A 22,028-nucleotide genomic window follows, 5' to 3' on the forward strand; every position below is an offset into this window, starting at 1 on the left:
AACTATTATATTAGTCGCATTTAAAAGATTTAGATCTTGAAATTTAGTATGTGGCGGTCGACCGATAATGGACAGGGATGCAAGGTGTTTTTGTGCCGTCGATGTTTAATTTAGGCAGGTTCATATTCGGCCGGCCACTGTAATATATCGGCCGTCTACACAAGAAAATAATAATTAACTCTTAAATAAGTGTAGGAAATAGGAAAATAAACTTACAAAATTCATATAAATTAGGCAATACGCCAGAAAGTAATACAAATACAAACATCAACAATTGCAAAAATTGGCCATCACCAACAGAGACGCCATTTTGGCTATCGGCCGGCTGATTTGTAAAGCTTAGGAGAGCCAGCCAGCAAAATTTGCAAAAAAGTACATAAATAGTTTTTAACATTTTGTGCAGCAACTATGAAATTCTAACAGTCAAGCCCTAAACAAGTCTGAGTGCAAGTATCGTGGCAAATTAGTGCGACAGTGTAAATTAATGCGTATATTAAGTAAAACGCACAGTGTTTTTAGGGCGGATGCACAAAATGGTGAGTTGTGCAAAAGCAAAACGATTTCGTGACTACATTTGTGTGCGTGTGTGTAGATACGCGAATATAAGTGTGTGTGTTAGAAGTGAAAAATGTAGGAAATCGTCCTGCAATTCGGATTGAAACAGGCAAATATAATATCAAATTTCCGTAAAACATGAAAAATGAGCAATCAACGCCCCCGTCATTATGATAAGACATATTTCAAAGGGCTCGACATTTGTTCGTCGTGTGCTGCACTTGTGCGGGTCTATGCCCTCCCCCAGCCCCAGCTTCGCTAATCTGTGCTGCATTGCCATTGTGAAAATGTGCATGTATGAATGTATATTTATGTATGTACATAAATATATGTACATATGTATGCAGTATTGACAACGAGAATGATAAGTTTGCACGTTAGTTGTCAAATTATTTAAATAAAAATTTTGAACTTCGAAAAAGGAAGAAGAAGTACATCTAGGAGCAGGCGAGGAAGAAAAAAAATAGAAGGCGAGTTCCGTCGCCTTTGGTAGTAAAATAAGTGGTTGCTCCTCAAGTATTTGTTCTTATGGCCCCGGCGCTTGTGCCGGATGGGGGTTTCGTGTACCCGTTCCACGGACACCCAACGTCCAAGACAGTGATGTAATTTTTGGGAAAAGCTAAAATCTTCTTTGTTTGGCTAAAAAAAAAAACACAAAAAAAAAAAAAAAAAACAAATAAATAAATATAAGCAGGAAAAGAACAACGTAAAACGGCAACAACATTAAATTAAATTCACACTGTCGCAGTGATGAGTGTGTGTGTGGTATGTAAGTGTGTGCGGGAGAGTGTTTATTGTGCGTGTGTATATGTGAGAGTGAGTGCTCATATGCTCGTATATATTTGGCCAGTATTGGGCTCCCCGTACCTCCGTTCGCCTGGCCCACGTCTATTAAATAATATTGATTTTTCATATTCCAACCCACTCTCAACACACGCTCATGCCACAATCTGCGCTCGCTCTTTTCGTTCGTTGCGTGCGCCTGTGTGTGTGAGTGTGTGTGTGAGTATGTGTATGTGTATGTGTTTATATATGTGCAAGTGTGTTTTTTGGTCTCCTTTGTGCGCTCGTATTCATTTTGCTATTTCTTCTTTTTCTCTTACTTCGTTGCAGTTTATAGATTTTCGCAATTGTGTCCGTTGAGCAGAAATATGTAAACTAAATGCAGCGCGCCGCAAACAGCAGCAGTGCATGCAAAAATAATAATAATAACAACAACAACAACAATAGGAATAACACCAACAACAATAATAATAACAACAGTGAGAACAATTTCTTATTGGGACAATAATAAGAAGATACAAACGGAAGCCAGGAAGATACTTATCTGAAAAGGTTTACAAACGTCGTCAAACCCAAAAAAAAAAACAAAAAAAAAAAAACAAAACAGGAGGAGGCAACACAGACGCCGACGCTGACGCCGACGCCGACCAACAGTGCCTATGTACATTGGTTACAAACATTGTTCATTCATTTGATTACTTACCCCCAAACCAACCCATAAACAATAATAAGGACTAACGGTGTTAACAGAAGTGTGCCCGTCTCTGTCTCTCCGGAACCAGGACTGCCATAGTCATAGTCAATAGTCAAAGCCAAAGCCGCCCAGCGTAGACTTCTGTAGAATTACGATACGATACACACACTGAACACACCTACATCAACACCAACACCAACACACGCATACAGACCGATTGACACACACTTAAGCTCTCACTCACACCTGATAAGCAGCCAACATAATAGAACGAACGACGACGGCGCTTAGCATTGGTGACGTTGGTGCAGCCACAGGGCGCAGAAATGACATTCGATACGCGCCGGCAGGGCACAGGAACTGGCCAAGCCACGACCAACAACAGCAGCAGCACCACCTCCACAACCAATACCAACACCACTACCACCACCAACAGCACCACCGCCACCACGGGCGTAACGAGCACAGCTCAAGACGCTGGCTCTGTTACGGGCACAGGCACTGGAACGGGAACGGGAACGGGCACAACATCGGTCACAACATCGAACATGTCCAGCACCGGTGGCGATGCCAACAATAGCAATACGAACAGTCAGGATGCGAACCAACTGACGGATGCACCAACAGCAGCAGCAGCAGCAGCAGGTGTTAACGCTGTGGAGAGCGCCGCCTCAGCAATGTGAGTATTCATTAATTTTAGACATTTGTTATGCCTGGCAATACAATTTTAACTGCGTAGTTAACGTGGCTAAAATATTCGCATTTCGTATGCAAAGAAGAAACAGTTTTTCCCTAGTGGATCATTTATTTTAATACCTTGTCCCCGGTGCTGAGAGTAAAAGTATTTTGCAATAATTAATTAAAATTTCGGTATTTAAAAGCTAATTTAAAAAAGTAAATGCTTTTTATGTATTAAGTCATAAATTGACGTCTACTTAGCCATGATAAAAAGATATCGCCCTAATTTAGTCTCTGCAAATATAATATTTAGTTTAGCTTCTTTGCAATTTGACATAAATTGATTTGACTATAAGTCAATTAATATTGACCAGGTGCTCAGCTGCTCAGCTGCCCTTTGCTACCTATTTGTCTCATTGGAGCAAAGCTATTCAAATCACGAGTTTCGAGGCGTATTTTGTGTATGCGTGCGTACACATGTATGTGTGCGTCGGCCGAGATGGGCAATCTAAATAATAAACACGAAAGGCGACGATAATAACAAAACAAAGAGCAATTATCGCTTATCTACTTACGGGGCCAGGCAATGACTCACGCACTCCCCTCCCCCTCCCCGATAATGGACGCCGCAAATAGAATCAAAATCAGAATTAAAGTTAATTCCTATATTTTATATTATGTGTGTAGGTCGCCGGAAAAGCTGATAGCGTCGTTTCCAACCGCCAAGCTGCGCTCCCTGACACAAAAGATTTCCAATCCACGATGGGTGGTGCCTGTGCTGCCCGAACAGGAGCTGGAAGTCCTTCTAAATGCCGCAATCGAACTGGCCCAGGCTGGTAAGAAATCAATCGATTCTCGTCTAATTGTGCATTGACATCATGTTTCTCTTCTCTTCTTAACCTTCAGGTGTGGATCACGACTGTGAGCCGTGCGTTGAGTTTTATCGCAATGGCTTGACCACATCCTTTGCTAAGATCCTAACCGACGAGGCGGTCAACTCGTGGAAATATAATATACATCACTGCATTTTGGTGTCGTGTGGCAAGCTGTTGCATTTAATTGCGATACACATGCAGCGCGATAACCCCTACCTCCTGGATTTGCTGGCCATTGTTTTCGATCCGGAAAATAAGTTCAACACGTTCAATGCGGCACGCCAGCCGGAATGCTTTGCGGCACCCGACTGCATTTGGGGAGTGCTGGACAGTAATAAGATGTATGCGAAACCACCGCCAGAGCCGAAGAACCCTCGTGGTTGGCTAGTCGATCTCATAAATCGCTTTGGGCAGTTGGGCGGATTCGATAATCTGCTCGAGCGCTTCAACAGCGGCCTGGAATTGCTAAAACGCAATCAGAACTCAAAAGGTGGAGCAGTCAAGAGCATCGCGTCCAATGAGAGCATGAGCGCGGACGGAGCCGGACAGGACAATCGACTGACGCTGTCGTTGATACACAGCTTGCTGCGACCATTCGGCCAGTGCTATGAGCTGCTGACGCCGGCGACCATTGCCAAGTACTTTATGCCCACTTGGAATGTGGTGCTGGATCTGCTTGATAGTTTCACCGATGAGGAGTTGAAGCGCGAAGTGAAGCCGGAGGGTCGTAATGATTATATTAATGGCATTGTGAAATCGGCGCGCTCCCTGGCCAGCAGGTTGACGGGCCAAGAAGAGCTTATACGTGATCTAGAGATGTTTCGCCTTAAAATGATATTGCGCCTGCTGCAGGTGTCCAGCTTTAATGGCAAGATGAATGCCCTGAATGAAATCAACAAGGTACTCTCCTCGGTGGCATATTACTCGCATCGCTCTCAGCCGCTGCCTCATTGTTTGCCTGAGGATGAGATGGATTGGCTGACGGCAGAACGCATGGCACAATGGATCAAGTCGTCCGATGTGCTCGGCATTGTGCTCAAGGACTCGCTGCATCAGCCACAGTATGTGGAAAAGCTGGAGAAGATCATACGCTTTCTAATTAAAGAGCAGGCACTGACGCTTGACGACCTGGACGCCGTGTGGAGAGCACAGGCTGGCAAACACGAGGCTATTGTTAAGAACATGCACGATTTGCTGGCCAAGCTAGCTTGGGACTTTACGCCCGAGCAACTGGACCATCTGTTCGAAGCGTTCCAGGTGAGTGCACCGTTGTACAGGAGTATAATCTATATTCTTATTTTCTATTGACCTCTTTCAGGCCAGCATGACGACCGCCAATAAGCGTCAAAGGGAGCGTTTGCTGGAGCTAATCAGACGTTTGGCCGAAGACGATAAGAACGGCGTGATGGCACAGAAAGTGTTGAAGCTCTTCTGGACCCTGGCGCATAGTCAAGAGGTGCCGCCTGAGGTGCTTGATCAGGCGTTGGGTGCGCACGTTAAGATACTCGATTACAGCTGCTCCCAGGAGCGAGATGCTCAAAAGACCATTTGGCTAGATAAGTGCGTGGGCGAACTGAAATCTGGTGATTCGTGGGTGTTGCCCGCTTTGCGTCTCATTCGGGACATATGTTGCTTATACGATACCACGCCCAATCATGCGCCACGCACACAAACGGGCACGAATCGTCTTCAGGTGATCGAACGTTTGCAGAACGATTATTCGCTTGTTATCCTGGTCACGAACAGTTTGACTGCATATATGGAAAAGGTGCGCGCTATGGTTAATGAGAACCCCAGTCTGGATCCGATCGCCATTATGGTAGACGGTCGATTTCCCCATCCTATTCAGATATCCGAGCGTCTGGAGTTTCTGAAGTTCTTACTGAAGGATGGCCAGCTTTGGCTTTGTGCTGATCAGGTGTGTATTTTCATTCCTTTCCATATCAATTGCTTATTGGCTTATATAGAAATCGTTGCTACTTCCGGAACAGGCAAAGCAAATCTGGCATTGTCTGGCTGTGAACGCCGTTTTTCCGTCTGATCGCGAGGAATGTTTCCGCTGGTTCGGTAAACTAATGGGCGAGGAGCCAGATCTAGATCCTGGCATTAACAAGGACTTTTTTGAGAATAATATACTGCAATTGGATCCGCAGCTGCTGACGGAAAGTGGCATTAAGTGCTTTGAGCGCTTCTTTAAAGCTGTCAATTCTAAGGAGGACAAACTGAAGGCCATACATCGAGGCTACATACTCGACAATGAGGATCTCATTGGCAAGGATTATCTTTGGCGCGTGATAACCACCGGGGGCGAAGAGATTGCCAACAAGGCCATTGATTTACTGAAGGAGGTTTCAACAGCTCTGGGACCGCGGCTGCAGGAGCACATCACCCAGTTCCACGAGATGTTCATTGGCGAGTGCTGTTCGCGTTTGCGCACGCACTACAGCAACATTCTCATACTGGGTAAGACGATGTTGGAGGATGCCGATAATCAGGACTCTATCAACGATAATTCGAAGGACACTAAAATGCGATTCATCGAGGCGGAGAAGATGTGCCGCATCATCAAGGTGCTGCAAGAGTATATTAAAGAATGCGATCGCTCCTTCAGTGGCGATAGAATCCATCTGCCCCTCAGTCGGGTCACGCGCGGCAAAAATACTAGTCTCTACATACGTTTCCAAACGCCTGGACGACCCATTGATGACATTGAGATCATTACGCATAGTAACGAGACAATGGCGGCTTTCAAACGGAACCTTTTGAAGCGCATCAAAGGCAACTCCACATCCAATACTAACATAAAGGTGGACCTCTTCTATACGAACGGCGAGCCAATCGAAGTCTCGGATGAGATCAATCCACTGTACCAGTACACTATTCGCGACAAAATGATATTGACAGCTAAGCTAACGCCGGTGGGCATTGGCCTGGCCAGCAGTCCTGACTCATCCAGCGATTCTAGCACTGGTTCACCACCAAGGCCTTGTCCGGATATGCAGCGCGTCGAATCTGAGAGCACGCTGCCCGGTGTGATTATATCCCAGCACTATCAGTACACTGAGTTCTTCTTAAAGTTATATCAGTTGGGCAGCGACCTGGAGCACGGCCGGCTGCGTGATAGCGCCAAGGTACTGCTGCATCTGTTGCCCTGTGATCGTCATACAATGCGCATGCTGCAGCTCATGTGCCGTGTCCCAAAGTCGCCCGCCGGCGATGGCCCCAAAGAGGAGGATGCCCTGTCCAGTAGTGGACAAACACCTAGCGATACGGTACGTTCATACCTTCTCTGACGAAAGCAATTTATAATATTCAATTTCATCCATTATATTTCAGCTAAATGCCGAGGACTGCACACCAGAGCAGATGTTCCTGCATCCGGCACCTGCCCAGGTGCTATACAATCTGAGTGTTCTTCATGGACTATTGATACCCGCGCTAGATCCACTGAGCGAGTCGGCGCTACAGGTGCAGTCCGCCTGGATGCATTCGGGGTGTGCTCATTTCGTGTTGGAGCTGCTCACCAAGAACAACTTTTTGCCCAGTGCCGATATGCACACAAAGCGAGCCTCCTTCCAGTGTGTGCTGCGTCTGGCCAAACTGTTTCTATACATAGTGGGAAGCGTACTGTCCCGCGTGGGCGACGAACCAATGATCTGTGACTATGACAATGGCGCTCGATCCCAGGTGGACATACTGAAGCAGAACTTTTCGACGATGCCCAACAATGCGCAAGGCACGCTGCGCGCAATCTCGGCAAAACTCGCAGAGATATTGGCCACTGAGATGCTGTCGGCAAGTCACGAAGGCGAACGTTGTCGGGCACTGTTTAGCTCTACGTTGCAATGGTCCTGTCCCGATATAACCACAATTAAGGCTGTGGTGCAGCTGGCCTGGGCTTCGTCGTGCGGTAATCTGCAAGCTCTAGGCAGCACAAACGATTTCGAGGATGACGCCATCATACCCGATGGCCAAGACTTTAGCATGTGCAAGGAAGCGCTCGAGGTATTAACGATCTCTTTTATACTCAATCCCAGCGCCAACGAGGCGTTGAGCAACGATGCCAATTGGCCCAAATTTATTACCTCAATTGTGCTGAAGAATCCTCTGCGTCATGTTCGTCAAGTGGCATCTGAGCAGCTGTTCCTGGCCTCTACCTACTGTGCCGGCGATCGTCGTCCGTTTGTCTACATGGTCAATCTGCTCGTGAGCGCACTGAAAACGTTGGTGCCTCAATACGAGGCCACCTGCGCGGAGTTCTTCTCGGTCCTATGTCGCACGCTCTCCTATGGCTGTATATATAATTGGCCACTGCAGATTGGAGAGGGTCTGCTGGGCGACGAGATCAAGTGGCTGCGCAAGATACGCGAAAACGTCAAGGTTTCTGGTGATGCACAGGTGCACGAAGAGCTTCTCGAAGGCCACCTGTGCCTGGCCAAAGAGCTAATGTTCTTTCTGATGCCCGACTCGAAGGCGCAGCTGAACGAGCTGATACACGAGCTCATCGATGACTTCTTGTTTACGGCATCGCGCGAGTATCTGCATTTACGCAAGCATGGCAGCCTGCGCTTGGACACGGTGCCACCACCAGTGTGCCGCAGTCCGCACACAATTGCTGCTGCTTGTGATCTTCTCATTGCTTTGTGCCAGCTCTGTGTTCCTAATATGAAGCTACTCACCAATACACTCATTGATTTCGTATGCACGGGTAAGTCTGCTCAGCATGAAGTGGAAGTTGAGCTAACTCTGACTAATGTTGTTTATTTTACTTTAGATACCGATCCACTGCGCGAATGGGACTATCTGCCGCCCGTAGGAGCTCGGCCAGTTAAAGGTTTCTGTGGCTTGAAGAACGCTGGAGCCACTTGCTATATGAACTCAGTGCTGCAGCAGCTTTACATGGTGCCAGCTATACGCGTGGGCATCCTCAAGGCGCACGGCGCCGCTACCAATGACAACGAAGACTTTAGCGGTGATTCCGATCTAACTAGTGGCAGTGGTTTGGGCTCATCGTTTTTTGGCCCATCGGGAATACCCTCGATCTCGTCGTCATCCGTAACTGCAGCCATGGGTTCCGATGATAGTAGCGATGTGCGAAAGAACTACCATGTGATCATACTGAAGCATGTGCAGGCCATTTTCGCTCATCTGGGTCACAGTGCGTTGCAGTTTTATGTGCCTCGCGGTCTTTGGACACACTTTAAGTGAGTAGAGATATGACTAAACGATATTGAATATATTGATTTATGAAACGATCCATGACAGATTGCAAGGCGAGCCGGTGAATCTTCGCGAGCAACAAGATGCTGTTGAGTTCTTTATGTCGCTGTTCGAGAGCCTCGATGAGGGACTGAAGGCACTCGGCTACACACAGCTAATGAATGCAACATTGGGAGGCTCGTTTAGCGATCAGAAGATTTGCCAAGAGTGCCCACATCGCTACTCCAAAGAGGAACCATTTAGCGTATTTAGTGTTGATATTAGGAATCATAGCTCATTAACTGAATCTCTGGAGCAGTATGTCAAGGGAGAGCTGCTCGAGGGAGCTGATGCATACCATTGTGATAAATGTGATAAAAAAGTGAGTCGATCAACTTATTCCTACATACTATTTATAATATAAATACATACTTTGATCCTTTCAGGTAGTTACCATTAAGCGGCTATGTGTCAAGAAGCTGCCGCCCGTGTTAGCCATACAATTGAAGCGCTTTGAATACGACTATGAGCGCGTTTGCGCAATTAAGTTTAATGATTATTTTGAATTTCCGCGTATACTCGATATGGAGCCCTACACAGGTGAGACTATCCACAACTTTATAAAATTGGTATACATTTTAACAAGCCGTTTCCATTTCACACAGTTTCTGGCCTAGCTAAGCTAGAGGGCGAAGTTGTGGAAGTAGGTGATAATTGTCAAACAAGTGTTGAAACAACAAAATACGAACTGACAGGCATTGTGGTGCATAGCGGGCAGGCATCCGGTGGCCATTACTTCAGCTACATAGTATCCAAGTAAGTTGCAAGCAAATTATATCCTAGGCATCCTTAATTAAATCGCATTCCTGCAGAAATCCAGCGAACGGGAAGAGCCAGTGGTACAAGTTTGATGACGGAGAGGTAACTGAATGCAAAATGCACGAGGATGAGGAAATGAAAGTGCAGTGCTTTGGCGGCGACTACTTGGGCGAGATCTATGACAACAATCTGAAACGCATGCAATATCGCCGTCAAAAGCGCTGGTGGAATGCCTACATGCTCTTCTATACGCGCTGCGATCAGAATCCCACAAACTTTGAGCCGAGTGTGGAGCAGCTGTCGCTGACAGAGAGCCGCAATGGGGTGCTGCCACTGCCGAAGCCGATTGAGCGGAGTGTCAGGTGGGTCCATTTGCTAAATATTTATGGGTGCAATCATAATCAGTGCCGTTTATTCATTTCAGGCATCAAAATATTCGTTTCCTGCATTCACGCAGCATTTTCTCGGTGGAGTTTTTTAATTTTATTAAAAAGTTAGTCAGCTGCAGTATTCCTTCGGCGCGCAGCGATAAAATTGTAAGTGTCCGATCAACAAATTATTATTCAATAATAACTAATTTATCATATTTATTCAGACACCTGCTGCTGAGGAACTGTCGCTGCTTGGCGTGCAGTTGGCTTCACAATTTCTGTTCCACACTGGGTTTCGCACCAAGAAATCGCTGCGTGGCCCCGTCATCGAATGGTGAGTGCAGGAGAGGATAGATAACCATACTATATTAGATATTCATGCAATCTCCTCTTTCAGGTATGACACCCTTTCACATCACATACGTTCCTCGTCATTGGTGCGCAAGTGGTTCGCAAATCATGCGCTCCTCTCGCCACCATCGCGCCTGGGCGAGTATATATTGATGGCGCCCTCGCCGGAGGTACGCACCGTGTTCGTCAAACTGGTTGTGTTCTTTTGCCACTTTGCTATAAATGATGAGCCGCTGGTTGGATATGAGGGAAGCAATCTCTGCGAGCAGGTTCTTATTAGTGTGCTACGTCTGCTCAAGTCCGAGGCTGCTGATTATGGCAAGCATTTACCGCACTACTTCAGTCTGTTCAGCATGTACGTGGGTCTGGGCACGCGAGAAAAGCAACAGTTACTTAAGGTAATTGCCAAGAGCTCAGATTACATTGAAATTCATTGGCTTAGTGAGTGATTTGTCTTTCGTTTCTTTTAGCTAAATGTGCCCGTGCAGTTTATGCAGGTGGCCATGGACGATGGATCTGGACCGTCGATTAAGTATCAGTATCCAGAATTCAGCAAACTGCATCAAGTTGTGTCCCATTTGGTGCGCTGTAGTGATGTTAGCGAAAAGTGTCAGAGCTCCAATCAAAATGCGCGACCTCTGCCCAATCCTTATAAGGATCCTAGTATATCCCAAGAGGAGTTGACGCCACTGTCCAGTGAGTGTATGGACATTCTCTTCAATCGGACCGGGTAAACCAATTGGCTGCGCTTTTTGTTGCAAATGATCTTAATCGTCTTTTATTACAGCTATATTAAAAAGGTCATTGAGGATACGAATGTGGGCGAAGAGGGCTTAAAGCTGCTCCAGTATTGCAGCTGGGAAAATCCGCATTTCTCGCGTGCTGTGCTCACTGAGCTGCTGTGGCAGTGTGGCTTCGCTTATTGCCATGATATGCGCCATCACACAGATTTGCTGCTGAACATTTTATTGATCGAGGACTCTTGGCAGCACCATCGCATCCACAATGCACTGAACGGCGTGGCCGAGGAACGTGAAGGACTCTTAGAGACGATACAACGGGCTAAGACACACTATCAGAAGCGCGCCTATCAGATAATCAAATGCCTAACACAGCTGTTCCACAAATCGCCAATAGCGCTCCAAATGCTAAACACCAACCCTACTATTAGCCGTCACTGGAGCATTGCTGTTGAATGGCTTCAGGATGAGCTAGAGCGCCAAAGGGGAATCGGCTGCCAGTATAACTCGTACTCATGGTCTCCGCCGGCACAGAGCAATGACAACACAACTGGCTATATGCTAGAGCGTTCACAATCGGCCAAGAACACCTGGTCTATGGCTTACGAACTGTGTCCGGAGGAGGTGAGCGAGAAAGCTACCACGGTACCTATACGCAAATCGATCTACAAGAAGATTCAATACTAATTAAAACTCTTTTATAATAGCATGATCAGGAGGAGAACAACGAATCCGATTTGGAGTCGAATGATGACAACAAGCAGGAGCAACAGGCGTCACAAGCACAGCAACCACCCGTGGCAGATGGAAATGTCGGTAATGAGCAGCAGCAACCTGACAACAAATCTGCCAACTATCCCCAATTAACGACAATCCCAACAATTGGCGGATGGCCCGGTCCCGCTCCGAGCTCAACACCGACAACAGCACCCGCACCAAACTCCTCGGCTGCCGTTGATGTTAATGGAATACCGCGTCTGTCACGTCAGCTGTTCAGCGCCTACACTTCAATGGGTGTCGGCTCCTCGGTTGCTCCGACTGTCGGTGTCGGTGGTGGCAGCGGCAGTGGCGCTAACAGTGAGACCGAGAGCAGCGCCCAAGAATCGAGCAACACTGACTCCAACATAAATGGCCTCACTAACAGTGTGGAGCATCTGAAAATGTCAATGGAAAAGGTAACTAAGTAACAGGACAGTGCGGCTCTTTGAGCTGCAGCTGTTACTGAAGTAGTCCACCTGGTTCAGGTCTTCCGCCTTGCCACACAAACTATATATTTATATGTGTGTATTATATGTATATAAATATATATACTATAACACTAAGCTACACTACACTCCACAACATGGTAACTTTGTTCTAATTCTTTCTCTGTTTCAAATTATCCAATGTACCTTCTTTCGATATTTCGCTCTTTCGTTTTGTTGTCCTTTTCCCTTCTACCTTCTTGTTAAACTGTGTGCAGGCAAGCCGAAATCGTGTCAACCGAGGAGGTAAATTACCGCCAGCAGCGGAGCTTCTAATGCCCCCACTGCAACAACTACAGTTACAGCAGCAGCAGCAGCAACAACAACAACAGAAACAGCAACAACAACAGTCGCATCAACAAAAACATCAACTACAGCTACAACTTCAACCAAAACAACAACAGCAACTGCAGCAACAGCAGCAGCAACAACAACAGCAGCAACAACAGCAACAGCAACAACAACAACGTGGTGATATTAGCAACAGTTCCACCAGCCGCTTAATTTGATTTGCGCCAAGTTAGTTAGAGTTGTTCATTTAATTCTCTGATCCGACCCACATGTGTTATTGTTATTGTTTAACCTTTTTGTTGTTCATCGAAAAAGCCAAAAGTACTTCATATCGAGCTTCTACTATAGACACGTCTGTCATTCCCATTGCGGCGTCACATGACTTTTCTGGCTGTTTTCTTTTTCTTTACTTTTTAAGCTGTTGCTTTCTTGACATAGGCACACAAACACACACACACGCACACCCACACACCCTGTATATACATACATGTTAATTCATCCACCCATTTTGCGCACTTAGTTTTTTTCTGCTTAATTGATGTGCTGACGCCCAAAGCATCCACAAAGTGTTCCAAGCGTCTCGTTTACATATTGATTTCCCCGCCAACTAATTCTTCTTTGCATCCTTAATTAACATGCAATCGTTGTTTATTTCACAGCAGTCGGCGCACAGGAGAGATCGAAGAAGGCCATTGAAAAAAAAGAATGTATTTGGAAATGTGGAGGACTGCGAGGAAGTAACAGCAACAGAGGCAACCACTACGCCAACGCCCGCAACAGCAACAACAGCGTCTAGCGATGTTGTAACCGCGGCAACAACAGTTGCAGATAGCACAACTGCAGCAACAACAGCAGAAGCTACAGTCAGTGAGATAACATCACTAATACCAATAACAGACACAACGGCAACTGTATTAACCACACCGGCAGACACAACAACAGCAACAACAACAACCACTACAACGACACCAACACCAACAACAACAACAACAACAACAACAACAACGGGAGCGGCTGAACTCAATACAATAATGGAGAAGAACTTAATTTAAAGTACATAGGAAACGAAACGAATAGTTTTTCATAAAAAAATTATTAACCGCAACAATAATAATAATAATAACAATTAACACTAATAATAATAATTATAATAATTAATACAATTATAAATAATACAATACTAAACAATTTGTGAGCATCCATCAATTGACATTGTGAATTGTTTGGGTGGTTTCACTGTGGGGCAGACCGTTGTAAATTAAACAAAAAGAGAGGAAAACTAAACAAAACAAAGTAAAATAGAAACAGAAACAGAAAATATAAAACTAACAAACAGATACAACTAAAACGAGACTTAAACGCTAGTAGTTATTAACAAATGAAACATAGGCAAAACCAAGAATGAGAATACGAAAAGCGATAATTAGCCGAAGTCAAATGCGAATGGAGTGCAAGAATAGTAAACATTAAGCAAGGGTATGTACCAACAAAGGTGTTTAAATAGTTATTGTACTTTACATTTACCTAAACAAATTGCATACATGCGTACACTTTAATACACTTACACAAAACACACATATTTACCCAAAAACACTCACGCATACACAAACACACAACACACACACACACTATGATGGTTTAAGTTGCACGTTAATAGTACGAAAAAATTGTATTTATATATAGTATATATAAATGATGTATTACGCATTGAAAGCGAGCAATCTAAAGATTAACTGAATCAAATAAAACCAACTAAAATGAAACAAATGCATGCATACATACATACACACATACATACTTAGGAATGAAAAACAAAATATAATTAATTCGGCTGGATTGTCATAACGGCTGCGTAAATATTTCAATTAAGGCAAGCAAACCAAATTGCATCTTCAGTACTCATCAAGCCACAAGTGTCGCGGCATGCGTTTCAAAACCAAATTCAATCTTCAGACTGAAAATTGAATGCGAAATCAAAACGAAAGCAAATTACAGTATATAACGCCCGAGTTGATACACAAACGTGGACTAAGAGATAAAGGGGAAAATATTTAAAGAAAAAAAACAAAAACAAAATAAAAGAGTGCGTAAAATAATCTTGATTATGTTTATACTAAGTATATATAAATATATTTTAATTATTTAGTGTTTTTTGTATTAAGTGAAATTTGTTAAACATTTATTAAATTATTATGTTTTAAGTTGCAAAATAAACGCGAAATGTAAGCAAAATAATGCTTCAATTACTTTTCTCATACTCTTCTGTTGTTTCACGAGCCACACACAGCAAAGCAAAGAACAAAGCAATAGATCAATCCGATATACACAATGAAATATGACATTGTTACTGTATTTTATAATTTACATATTTTACATATGTATGCCTGTGAAGAGTGTGTGCGATCAAGCAAGAAAAACACACACACATTATGCATAAATTTAACGAACAGCAAAGAAAAACCTAACGAAAAACAAATAATAAAATAAATGAAAACTAAATTTTTTTTGCTAATTTACAATGTTTTTTTTTTTTTTAAGGCAGGCACTATTGGCTATGTCAAATGAAGACCATATTTTATATAATATAAAACAATATACCCAGTATTTTATTTGATTGTCAAGGGACAAGTTATAACAGCTCCATTAAATGGATATATTTACGCTTAATTCTAATAAATGCACGTGGTTTAGCTTAAAACTGGTCAACGATCAATATCGAGGCACAGCAATAAAAGCAACAATTAAAGTTTTGTACATAATAAATGCAACAAGTTTCAGCTGAACCCCATTCGATGGTTCCTTAGTTGCTGAGGTCGTCGTCAACGAATGTTATGACTGCCGCGCCCTTGGCCATGTTGTCGCCAACAGCTCCGCCAATCGACTTAATTGTAGCATCCTTTGGGGCTTTCAAAATATGCTCCATTTTCATAGCTGTAGGTGACGATAAATAAAAGTTGGAGATTAAATTCATAAAAGATCTTATGATTAACTCACCAATAAGCACAGCTAGACTGTCGCCCTTCTTGACTACATCTCCGGGCTGCACCAAAATTTTTTCCAAGACGCCAGGCATGGGTGCCACCACACGGGAGCCGCCGCTGCCCAGCTGATCAGCTTGGGCGCTTAGGAATTTCGGCTGCACCAGCTCAAAGTCCAGTTTGCCATTCTTTGTATATAAATGAAAATTCAACATAGTGAGCAATTTAAGGCATTGTTTTTATGAGCTTGCTTACCTCCAAGAATAGCGTTACATTGCCGCCGTCGATGTTGGCACTGTAGGTGGATATGTTGCCATTAATGTTGGCGCGTATCTTCAAGCGTCCCTCATCCTGCACGCGTTCCGCCTTAATCACTTGCCAAGCGCCGCCGTCGACGCGGATTTCGATGTCTCCATTGTCATACTTTACATCCACGGCATAAACTACAAGTGAAGAGGGCTTAGTTCATATTTTTTGGCGACGTTTCAAATGTTATACCTTTCTCGTGTGCCTTCAAGCTATAGCTGCGAATTAGTGCGTAATTCAAGCGTATATTTGCTGCTGCAGCAAAAGGATCCTGCCCACTGCTGGCATTGCTATGCGCAGCCTGAAGTTCATTGAAGATCAGCGACAGAGCGGCTTGGCTCAGTTGCCGCTGTTCAACGACAATTGGCGGAAAGAGTGTATCAAAGTGTTCATCGATGAAGCCGGTGTGCACATTAGCTTGCTGGAACTCCGGGTGGGAAGCCAAGTCAATGAGAAAATTGATGTTTGTCTCGAGGCCAGAAATCTAGAAATGGCATTACATCATATCAATTCATTCATAAACAGTCAAATTAACTACTCACATGATATTCGCTCAAGCGCGCAATCAGAGAGTTTAGCGCCTGCGTGCGATTCTCGCCCCAGACGACCAATTTGGCAATCATGGGATCGTAGTGCACAGATACCTCATCGCCTTCTCGCACGCCCGTCTCCACACGCACCTCAGCACTTGGCTTGGGGGTGTTCAGGTAGCGCAAAGGACCGGCGCCGGGCAGAAAGCCACCGCGTGGATTCTCTGCATATATGCGTGCCTCGAACGCGTGGCCACGGCGTGTGATCTGGGCCTGAGTCAGCGGGAGTGGTTCGCCAGCGGCAATGCGAATCTGCCACTCGACGAGATCGGTGCCGGTTATCATCTCTGATATGGGATGCTCGACCTGCAGACGCGTATTCATCTCCATAAAGTGAAATGATAAATCCTCTTTATCCAGTATAAATTCAACAGTGCCCGCACCCACATAGCCCACGGCCTTAGCTGCGCGCACGGCAGCTTCGCCCAGTTCGCGGCGCAGTTCTTCCGATAAACCAGGCTAAACGTTGGGAAAACCATTTTGATTATTTTGTTTAGCTTTCAGTCAAGATTCTGACTCACCGCTGGTGCCTCCTCAATAATTTTCTGATGCCGACGTTGTACGGAGCAATCGCGCTCCCATAGGTAGACAGCATCGCCATATTGATCCGCAAACACCTGGACCTCCACGTGGCGGGGAGAACGCACGTAGCGTTCGAGCAGTACAGAACTATCGCCAAAGGCCTTCAATGATTCAGTGCGCGCCGAGTTCAAAGCTGTGAGAAAATCTTCGGGTTTCTCTGCAATTCTCATGCCCTTACCGCCTCCACCACGAACCGCCTTGATCATTAGGGGAAACCCAATTTTGGCAGCCTCTGCCTGCAGGCACGCATCCGATTGGTCATCACCATGATATCCATTAATGATGGGCACTCCCGCAGCTGCCATAATGGCCTTGCTGGTACTCTTGATGCCCATGTCGCGAATCGCTGAGCTGGGTGGACCCATGAAGATGACACCTTCCTTTTGACACAGCTCCGCAAACTCCACCGACTCGGAGAGAAAGCCATACCCGGGATGTATTGCTTGGGCACCCGACTTTTTGGCTATCTCGAGAATTCGGTCGCCACGCAAATATGAGGCCGCCTCGCCAACTCGGTATGCTTCGTCAGCCAACTCAGTGTGCAGGCTGTGCTCGTCGGGATCGGAATAGACAGCCACAGTACGCACACCTAGTTTGCGGGCAGTTCGGATGACGCGACATGCTATTTCGCCTCGATTGGATATTAAAATTTTGTTGATCGGCCTAACCTTTGGGGTAGCTTTTGTGGCCAAGCACCTGCAGAAGGTACAAATGTTTATGTAACAATTATCAACGCACGAAATAGCATCAATAGTCATCTAAATATTACTTGATTTCCTAGTTATTTATTACCTGACGCTGCTGCCAAAACTTTGCAAGAGTCTTGCGTACATTTTTAGGCTAGCTGATGTAAATAATTAATAAAAAATACAATTTTTTATTGCTAGCTGTGTTATCACGATCAACGCGAAAACACCTGTTTTAGCGGTTCGCGCAACAAGCACGACGGTACATCGATTGTCCTCATATTAATCGATAGCACAAACAGCTGAGCATTGTATTGTTGCGATTTTGAATAAGTTTAAAAATAGTTGGCAGCTTAATAATGTAAATTAAAGTTGCAATTTTATATAATTTTAAAATTACTTATACAACTATTTATATATTTTTTTTAAATATTAATTTATTAAAACAAATAGCGGTAATCAATTGGAAAAATGTGTTCCGAGCTAGTGGAGCGATTGTTAGCGAATTTAGTTCGATAACACAATTTAATAATCGAACCAATGCGGAGCGATAACAGTAGTGACCGGCGAAAAATTAGTCAAAAAGGCACAATAAGATTTTGCGATTTGAGGGCCTTTCTGCAGCTGTAAGATTTTAAGGTGAATTTGTAGTCTGAGATTAAAGTCAAGCAGCTGTTCTTATTTAAATACTTAGAAATACTTATTTCAGACTTCCCTCATAATAGGGCTTCATTGAAAGCGTCTCCAACGGGATTGAAGCATGGACAAACGCGTCACTGTGCTAATGCCCAATGGTCGTCGGCAAAATGTCAACGTGAGGGCCGATATGACATTACTGGAGATCCTGGAGACGGCATCGGCCAAGCATGGCTACGACAGCGAAGAACATTGCCTCAAGTTCCACAATAAGGATGTGAGTCTCACACAGCAATTCCGCTTTAGCGGTCTACCCAACAACTGTGTCCTGGAAATGGAGCCCACGGATAAGCGGCGGCCGGTGAGCAACGTTGTCGTATGCATTCAGCTAAATGATGGATCACGCGAGCAAGGCGAGTTTGTGCCAAGCACCAACGTCTGGACCGTGGTGAATGAGCTGTGCAGCTCGCATTTGGAGGAATACGAGAGTCCTGTTATCATTTACATGCGTAGTGAGGTAATCGGTGTGGAAAAAATGCGTGAGACAACGTTAAAGTCGCTGGGAATACTCGAGGGACGTGCCATGATGCGGCTGATCGACAAAAAGCCAGAAGACCTCAAAAAGCAAGCCAACGTATATAAACCGGCCGTGGTAAAAGATAAAGTCAAGGACGACGATTTGCCCAGCACCTCGCGCTCAGTCACGGGTCCATCTAGTACCGGTGGCGGTGGCTTTGCAATTACCAATGATTTGTTGAAATCACTGAAGCGAACAGCACCCAACGAAAGCCCAGCCACGAAACCTGAACCCGAAGTTCCTGCCGAAACGAAGACGCAGAAAAGTGAGCCTGAGCAGCCGAAATATGACTGGGGTAGCGGCTCGGGCTATCAACTGCACAATCAAAACAACGAGGCGCGCTACGAGAATGTTGAGGATGAACAATTCGTAAAGAAGCCTCCAATTGTAAATATAATTGGTCCACGAAACGCCATAGTATTCTCGCTGGATTCTGCCAACAGGCACAACGATGAATTGCCCGATTCGTTCTTCGACTTGACTGTCAACGATTTAAAAATGGTGCTGCGCGATCTGAAGCGTACTGCCTCTGGCACGGAGGATGCGCCGCTGCTTACGTCCAATCTGCGCGAACTGGAACGTCAAAAGGCGATGCTGGCTAAGCTGAACCAATACAAGGACTGCGTGCTGCGCATTCAATTCCCCGATCGCCATGTGCTCCAGGGCATATTTAAGCCCCATGAAATGCTCGATAAGGTGGTGGAGTTTGTACGCGGCTTTCTGGCGACACCAAGCGAACAGTTTCAGCTGTTCACCATACCGCCGAAGAAAATCTTGCCTGTGAACGAGACTCTGCTCGAGCTCAATTGCGTGCCGAATGCGGTACTGCATTTTCTATTCGTTAACGAGAAGCTAAACGCAAAGACCAACAAATTCCTACAGGACAAATATATCGCTCAGCTGACCTCGGAAGAGGGTGCTCTCTTTGCAGTGCAAAAGTACCGCATCGCCAAGGCTGGCGTCAGCTCTAGTTAGTAGTCGCATTGAGGCGGCCTTAAGCGAACAGTGAACGTGATATCAAAATGAAACTCGCATTTTAATTGTAAGGGCGACGAGCTATTGGAGCACTGCTTCAACCGTTTGTACAATGCGCCTGGCATGGTTTAATAAACATTTGATCCAGGTTATAAATCCGTTTTGTCAGCACTGCAAATAAAGTCAATCTCATTTACGAGATAATACTGAATTTTCGGCTGTTACCATATTTAGAGCTACTAATGACAGGACACGCGGCATGAAGAGCTTTGGGATGGCTCGAGCCACAGCTCGGTAAAAGGTGCCACAGCAGTGCACTTCCTTTCTCGGGCTTGATGGTTAGATTCAGTCTGGGAAATATTGTAGCGCCGACCAATTCCACATCCTCCAACTGTTATAGAAGAATCTTGTTCATAATACCCATTTTAGAAGTCCCAGGCACTTACGTAAAACAATACTGTGGCTATGAGATTTTGTGGTCGCTCCGCCTGAAAAATATGAAGCTGGCTGATCTGTCTGGATCTGTAAAGGATATATGAGTTTATATACCGTTTCGGGAGCAACCTCTTGCAGCTGGAAATGTCCACCAATGTCATAGTTTATTGCAGATAATTCTTCGGAGCGATCTAAGTTAAGGCCCGACATATCTGCCACTCGCTCAAGGATAGTCTGGTCCAAGTTATCCTTGCCAGAATCTAGATTAGGTTCCTGTCCTTTTAGCAGAGCTTCAATTTCGCTATTATAAATAGCTTCGTGATAAAGCACAATGAGTGGATCCAGGCTGAGCTCCTCCAGTTTGAGTGGTGCGATGCGCAGAAAAGGCGTCATCCAGTTGTTATAGCGACAATGCAGGTGTGTGGGTCGGTGAAATCTAGCTGAGCAGTGTTCCCTAAGGATGGCCAATGAGATCAGCTCATCGTCGTACTCTAGTATATCCTCCGCCTGATTCAAGTGCCACACACCAAGTGAATGCTCCCTGCGCCTTACTAGCAGTACACCCAGCCATTTGTGTATCTGTTTCTTACTGAAATCGTACACAGTGTACTTATCCTCATTCCTCTTATCGTATAACGTAAGTGAGATATTAAACCAAACTTCGGCCTTTGAATATTCCCTTTTCCTGTAGTTAAACATTCCCAGTGCATAGCAATCCAAAGAGTTGAGAGCAGAGCTGGGTGTAGAAATAATATTAAAAGTAGTTTATTCGGAAGGCTTTAACTTACTCCGGCTGTGAGTGGTTTAGAAGAATACCATTTGCCAAGTCTTTGGGATGTAGTTGATAAAACTTAATCAGTGTCTCGATACTGCGCAGCGCTTCCGTCAGATCCACAGCTGTGGGTAACCTGGTGCGCATGTGGTGCGCAAAGGCAATGTATTCTGCTGGCATAAGAGAGCTTATAAAGCTGCATTAGTAGTATAAATTATAATAATACCCCCTCCAATTCTTTGCTCCATAAACAAAGCCCATTTGTGCCAATCCTGTTGCTGGTGTCGTATGAGAGCGAAACTGCTAAGTGGATTGCTCAGATATGCCTCAAAATCGTTGCTCATGCTGTTTGCCTCATCACGAAACTTAACAAGGGCCCTAAAGAATATAAATTGAAAATATATCGAAACAAGTCTAAATGCACTACTTACTGTTGCGTTAGGTCAAGTTTCGATTTAAGTTCTTTCACATATTCATGCAAATTGTCTTCCAGCATCTCTTCTACATCCAACAGGTCCTTCACCACTTCTGTTGATGAGGCATGAGATTTTTGTTTTACAAGATTCTCCAATGCAGCTGCTGCAGTACAGCTGAAATATATTTGGATAAGGCAATGCATTATTTTGATCACCCTCATTTTATTTTATAGTCAAGTAATGATTTGTTTTCAGTGAACTGTTAGTTGAAGTTTTGCGCAAGTCCATTAAAACGATTCGTTTTGCATAAGTTGCAATGAAATTGTAATTTGCTACGACTTAATTAGCTGCCGGCTGAGATTGATAAGATTGACTTATACTTACATATATTTGCGGTGATTTCTTAAGCAACCCTCGCCATATATAAGTGTATTGTCGATAATATACATATGTACATTTATATTAATATGATATA

The 22,028-nt window shown here is 44.7% G+C and overlaps 4 protein-coding genes across 15 annotated transcripts; 2 read left to right on the forward strand and 2 right to left on the reverse strand.

The window, feature by feature from the left end:
- The first annotated feature begins 68 nt into the window (after window positions 1–68).
- Window positions 69–13,907, forward strand: faf (ubiquitin carboxyl-terminal hydrolase-like faf). Of its 10 annotated transcripts, none has more exons than XM_089265632.1 (20): window positions 69–536; window positions 1,669–2,711; window positions 3,398–3,546; window positions 3,617–4,842; window positions 4,904–5,503; window positions 5,553–6,857; window positions 6,922–8,293; window positions 8,360–8,789; window positions 8,851–9,166; window positions 9,231–9,384; window positions 9,450–9,600; window positions 9,657–9,965; window positions 10,028–10,139; window positions 10,199–10,308; window positions 10,372–10,723; window positions 10,796–11,055; window positions 11,113–11,710; window positions 11,773–12,240; window positions 12,528–12,828; window positions 13,260–13,564. In XM_089265632.1, exons 2-19 carry the CDS (start codon window positions 2,359–2,361, stop codon window positions 12,816–12,818), a joined length of 8,556 nt encoding a protein of 2,851 aa, XP_089121758.1. In that variant the 5' UTR covers window positions 69–536; window positions 1,669–2,358; the 3' UTR covers window positions 12,819–12,828; window positions 13,260–13,564. The 10 variants fall into 10 exon arrangements, with proteins under 10 accessions (XP_089121758.1, XP_089121759.1, XP_089121760.1 ...); XM_089265633.1 differs by having other exon boundaries at window positions 13,263–13,442; XM_089265634.1 differs by having other exon boundaries at window positions 5,577–6,857; window positions 13,260–13,442.
- Window positions 13,908–15,173: 1,266 nt separating this feature from the next.
- Mccc1 (Methylcrotonoyl-CoA carboxylase 1) lies at window positions 15,174–18,006 on the reverse strand. The gene is made up of 7 exons (XM_018104427.3): window positions 17,849–18,006; window positions 16,996–17,752; window positions 16,427–16,933; window positions 16,077–16,368; window positions 15,834–16,021; window positions 15,595–15,766; window positions 15,174–15,531 (listed from the first exon to the last, which is right to left on the reverse strand). The coding sequence occupies exons 1-7, from the start codon at window positions 17,887–17,889 to the stop codon at window positions 15,401–15,403; spliced, it is 2,088 nt and encodes a 695-aa protein (XP_017959916.1). The 5' UTR covers window positions 17,890–18,006; the 3' UTR covers window positions 15,174–15,400.
- A 231-nt stretch (window positions 18,007–18,237) lies between these two features.
- LOC108653772 (tether containing UBX domain for GLUT4) lies at window positions 18,238–20,141 on the forward strand. Of its 3 annotated transcripts, none has more exons than XM_018104545.3 (2): window positions 18,238–18,381; window positions 18,468–20,141. In XM_018104545.3, the coding sequence occupies exon 2, from the start codon at window positions 18,503–18,505 to the stop codon at window positions 19,928–19,930; it is 1,428 nt and encodes a 475-aa protein (XP_017960034.1). In that variant the 5' UTR covers window positions 18,238–18,381; window positions 18,468–18,502; the 3' UTR covers window positions 19,931–20,141. The 3 variants fall into 3 exon arrangements, with proteins under 3 accessions (XP_017960034.1, XP_017960026.1, XP_017960015.1); XM_018104537.3 differs by having other exon boundaries at window positions 18,239–18,381; window positions 18,452–20,141; XM_018104526.3 differs by having other exon boundaries at window positions 18,252–18,381; window positions 18,437–20,141.
- Window positions 19,976–21,907, reverse strand: LOC108649336 (prolyl 4-hydroxylase subunit alpha-2). Its single transcript, XM_018098310.3, has 7 exons — window positions 21,569–21,907; window positions 21,364–21,515; window positions 21,154–21,307; window positions 20,480–21,101; window positions 20,377–20,418; window positions 20,156–20,321; window positions 19,976–20,101 (listed from the first exon to the last, which is right to left on the reverse strand). The coding sequence occupies exons 1-7, from the start codon at window positions 21,772–21,774 to the stop codon at window positions 20,028–20,030; spliced, it is 1,416 nt and encodes a 471-aa protein (XP_017953799.1). The 5' UTR covers window positions 21,775–21,907; the 3' UTR covers window positions 19,976–20,027.
- Window positions 21,908–22,028: the final 121 nt, after the last annotated feature.

The sequence above is a fragment of the Drosophila navojoa genome, chromosome 2, assembly GCF_054131105.1.
Source record: "Drosophila navojoa isolate 15081-1374.11 chromosome 2, UAZ_NAV_1.0, whole genome shotgun sequence".
In the NCBI taxonomy this organism is placed as follows: Eukaryota; Metazoa; Arthropoda; class Insecta; order Diptera; family Drosophilidae; genus Drosophila; species Drosophila navojoa.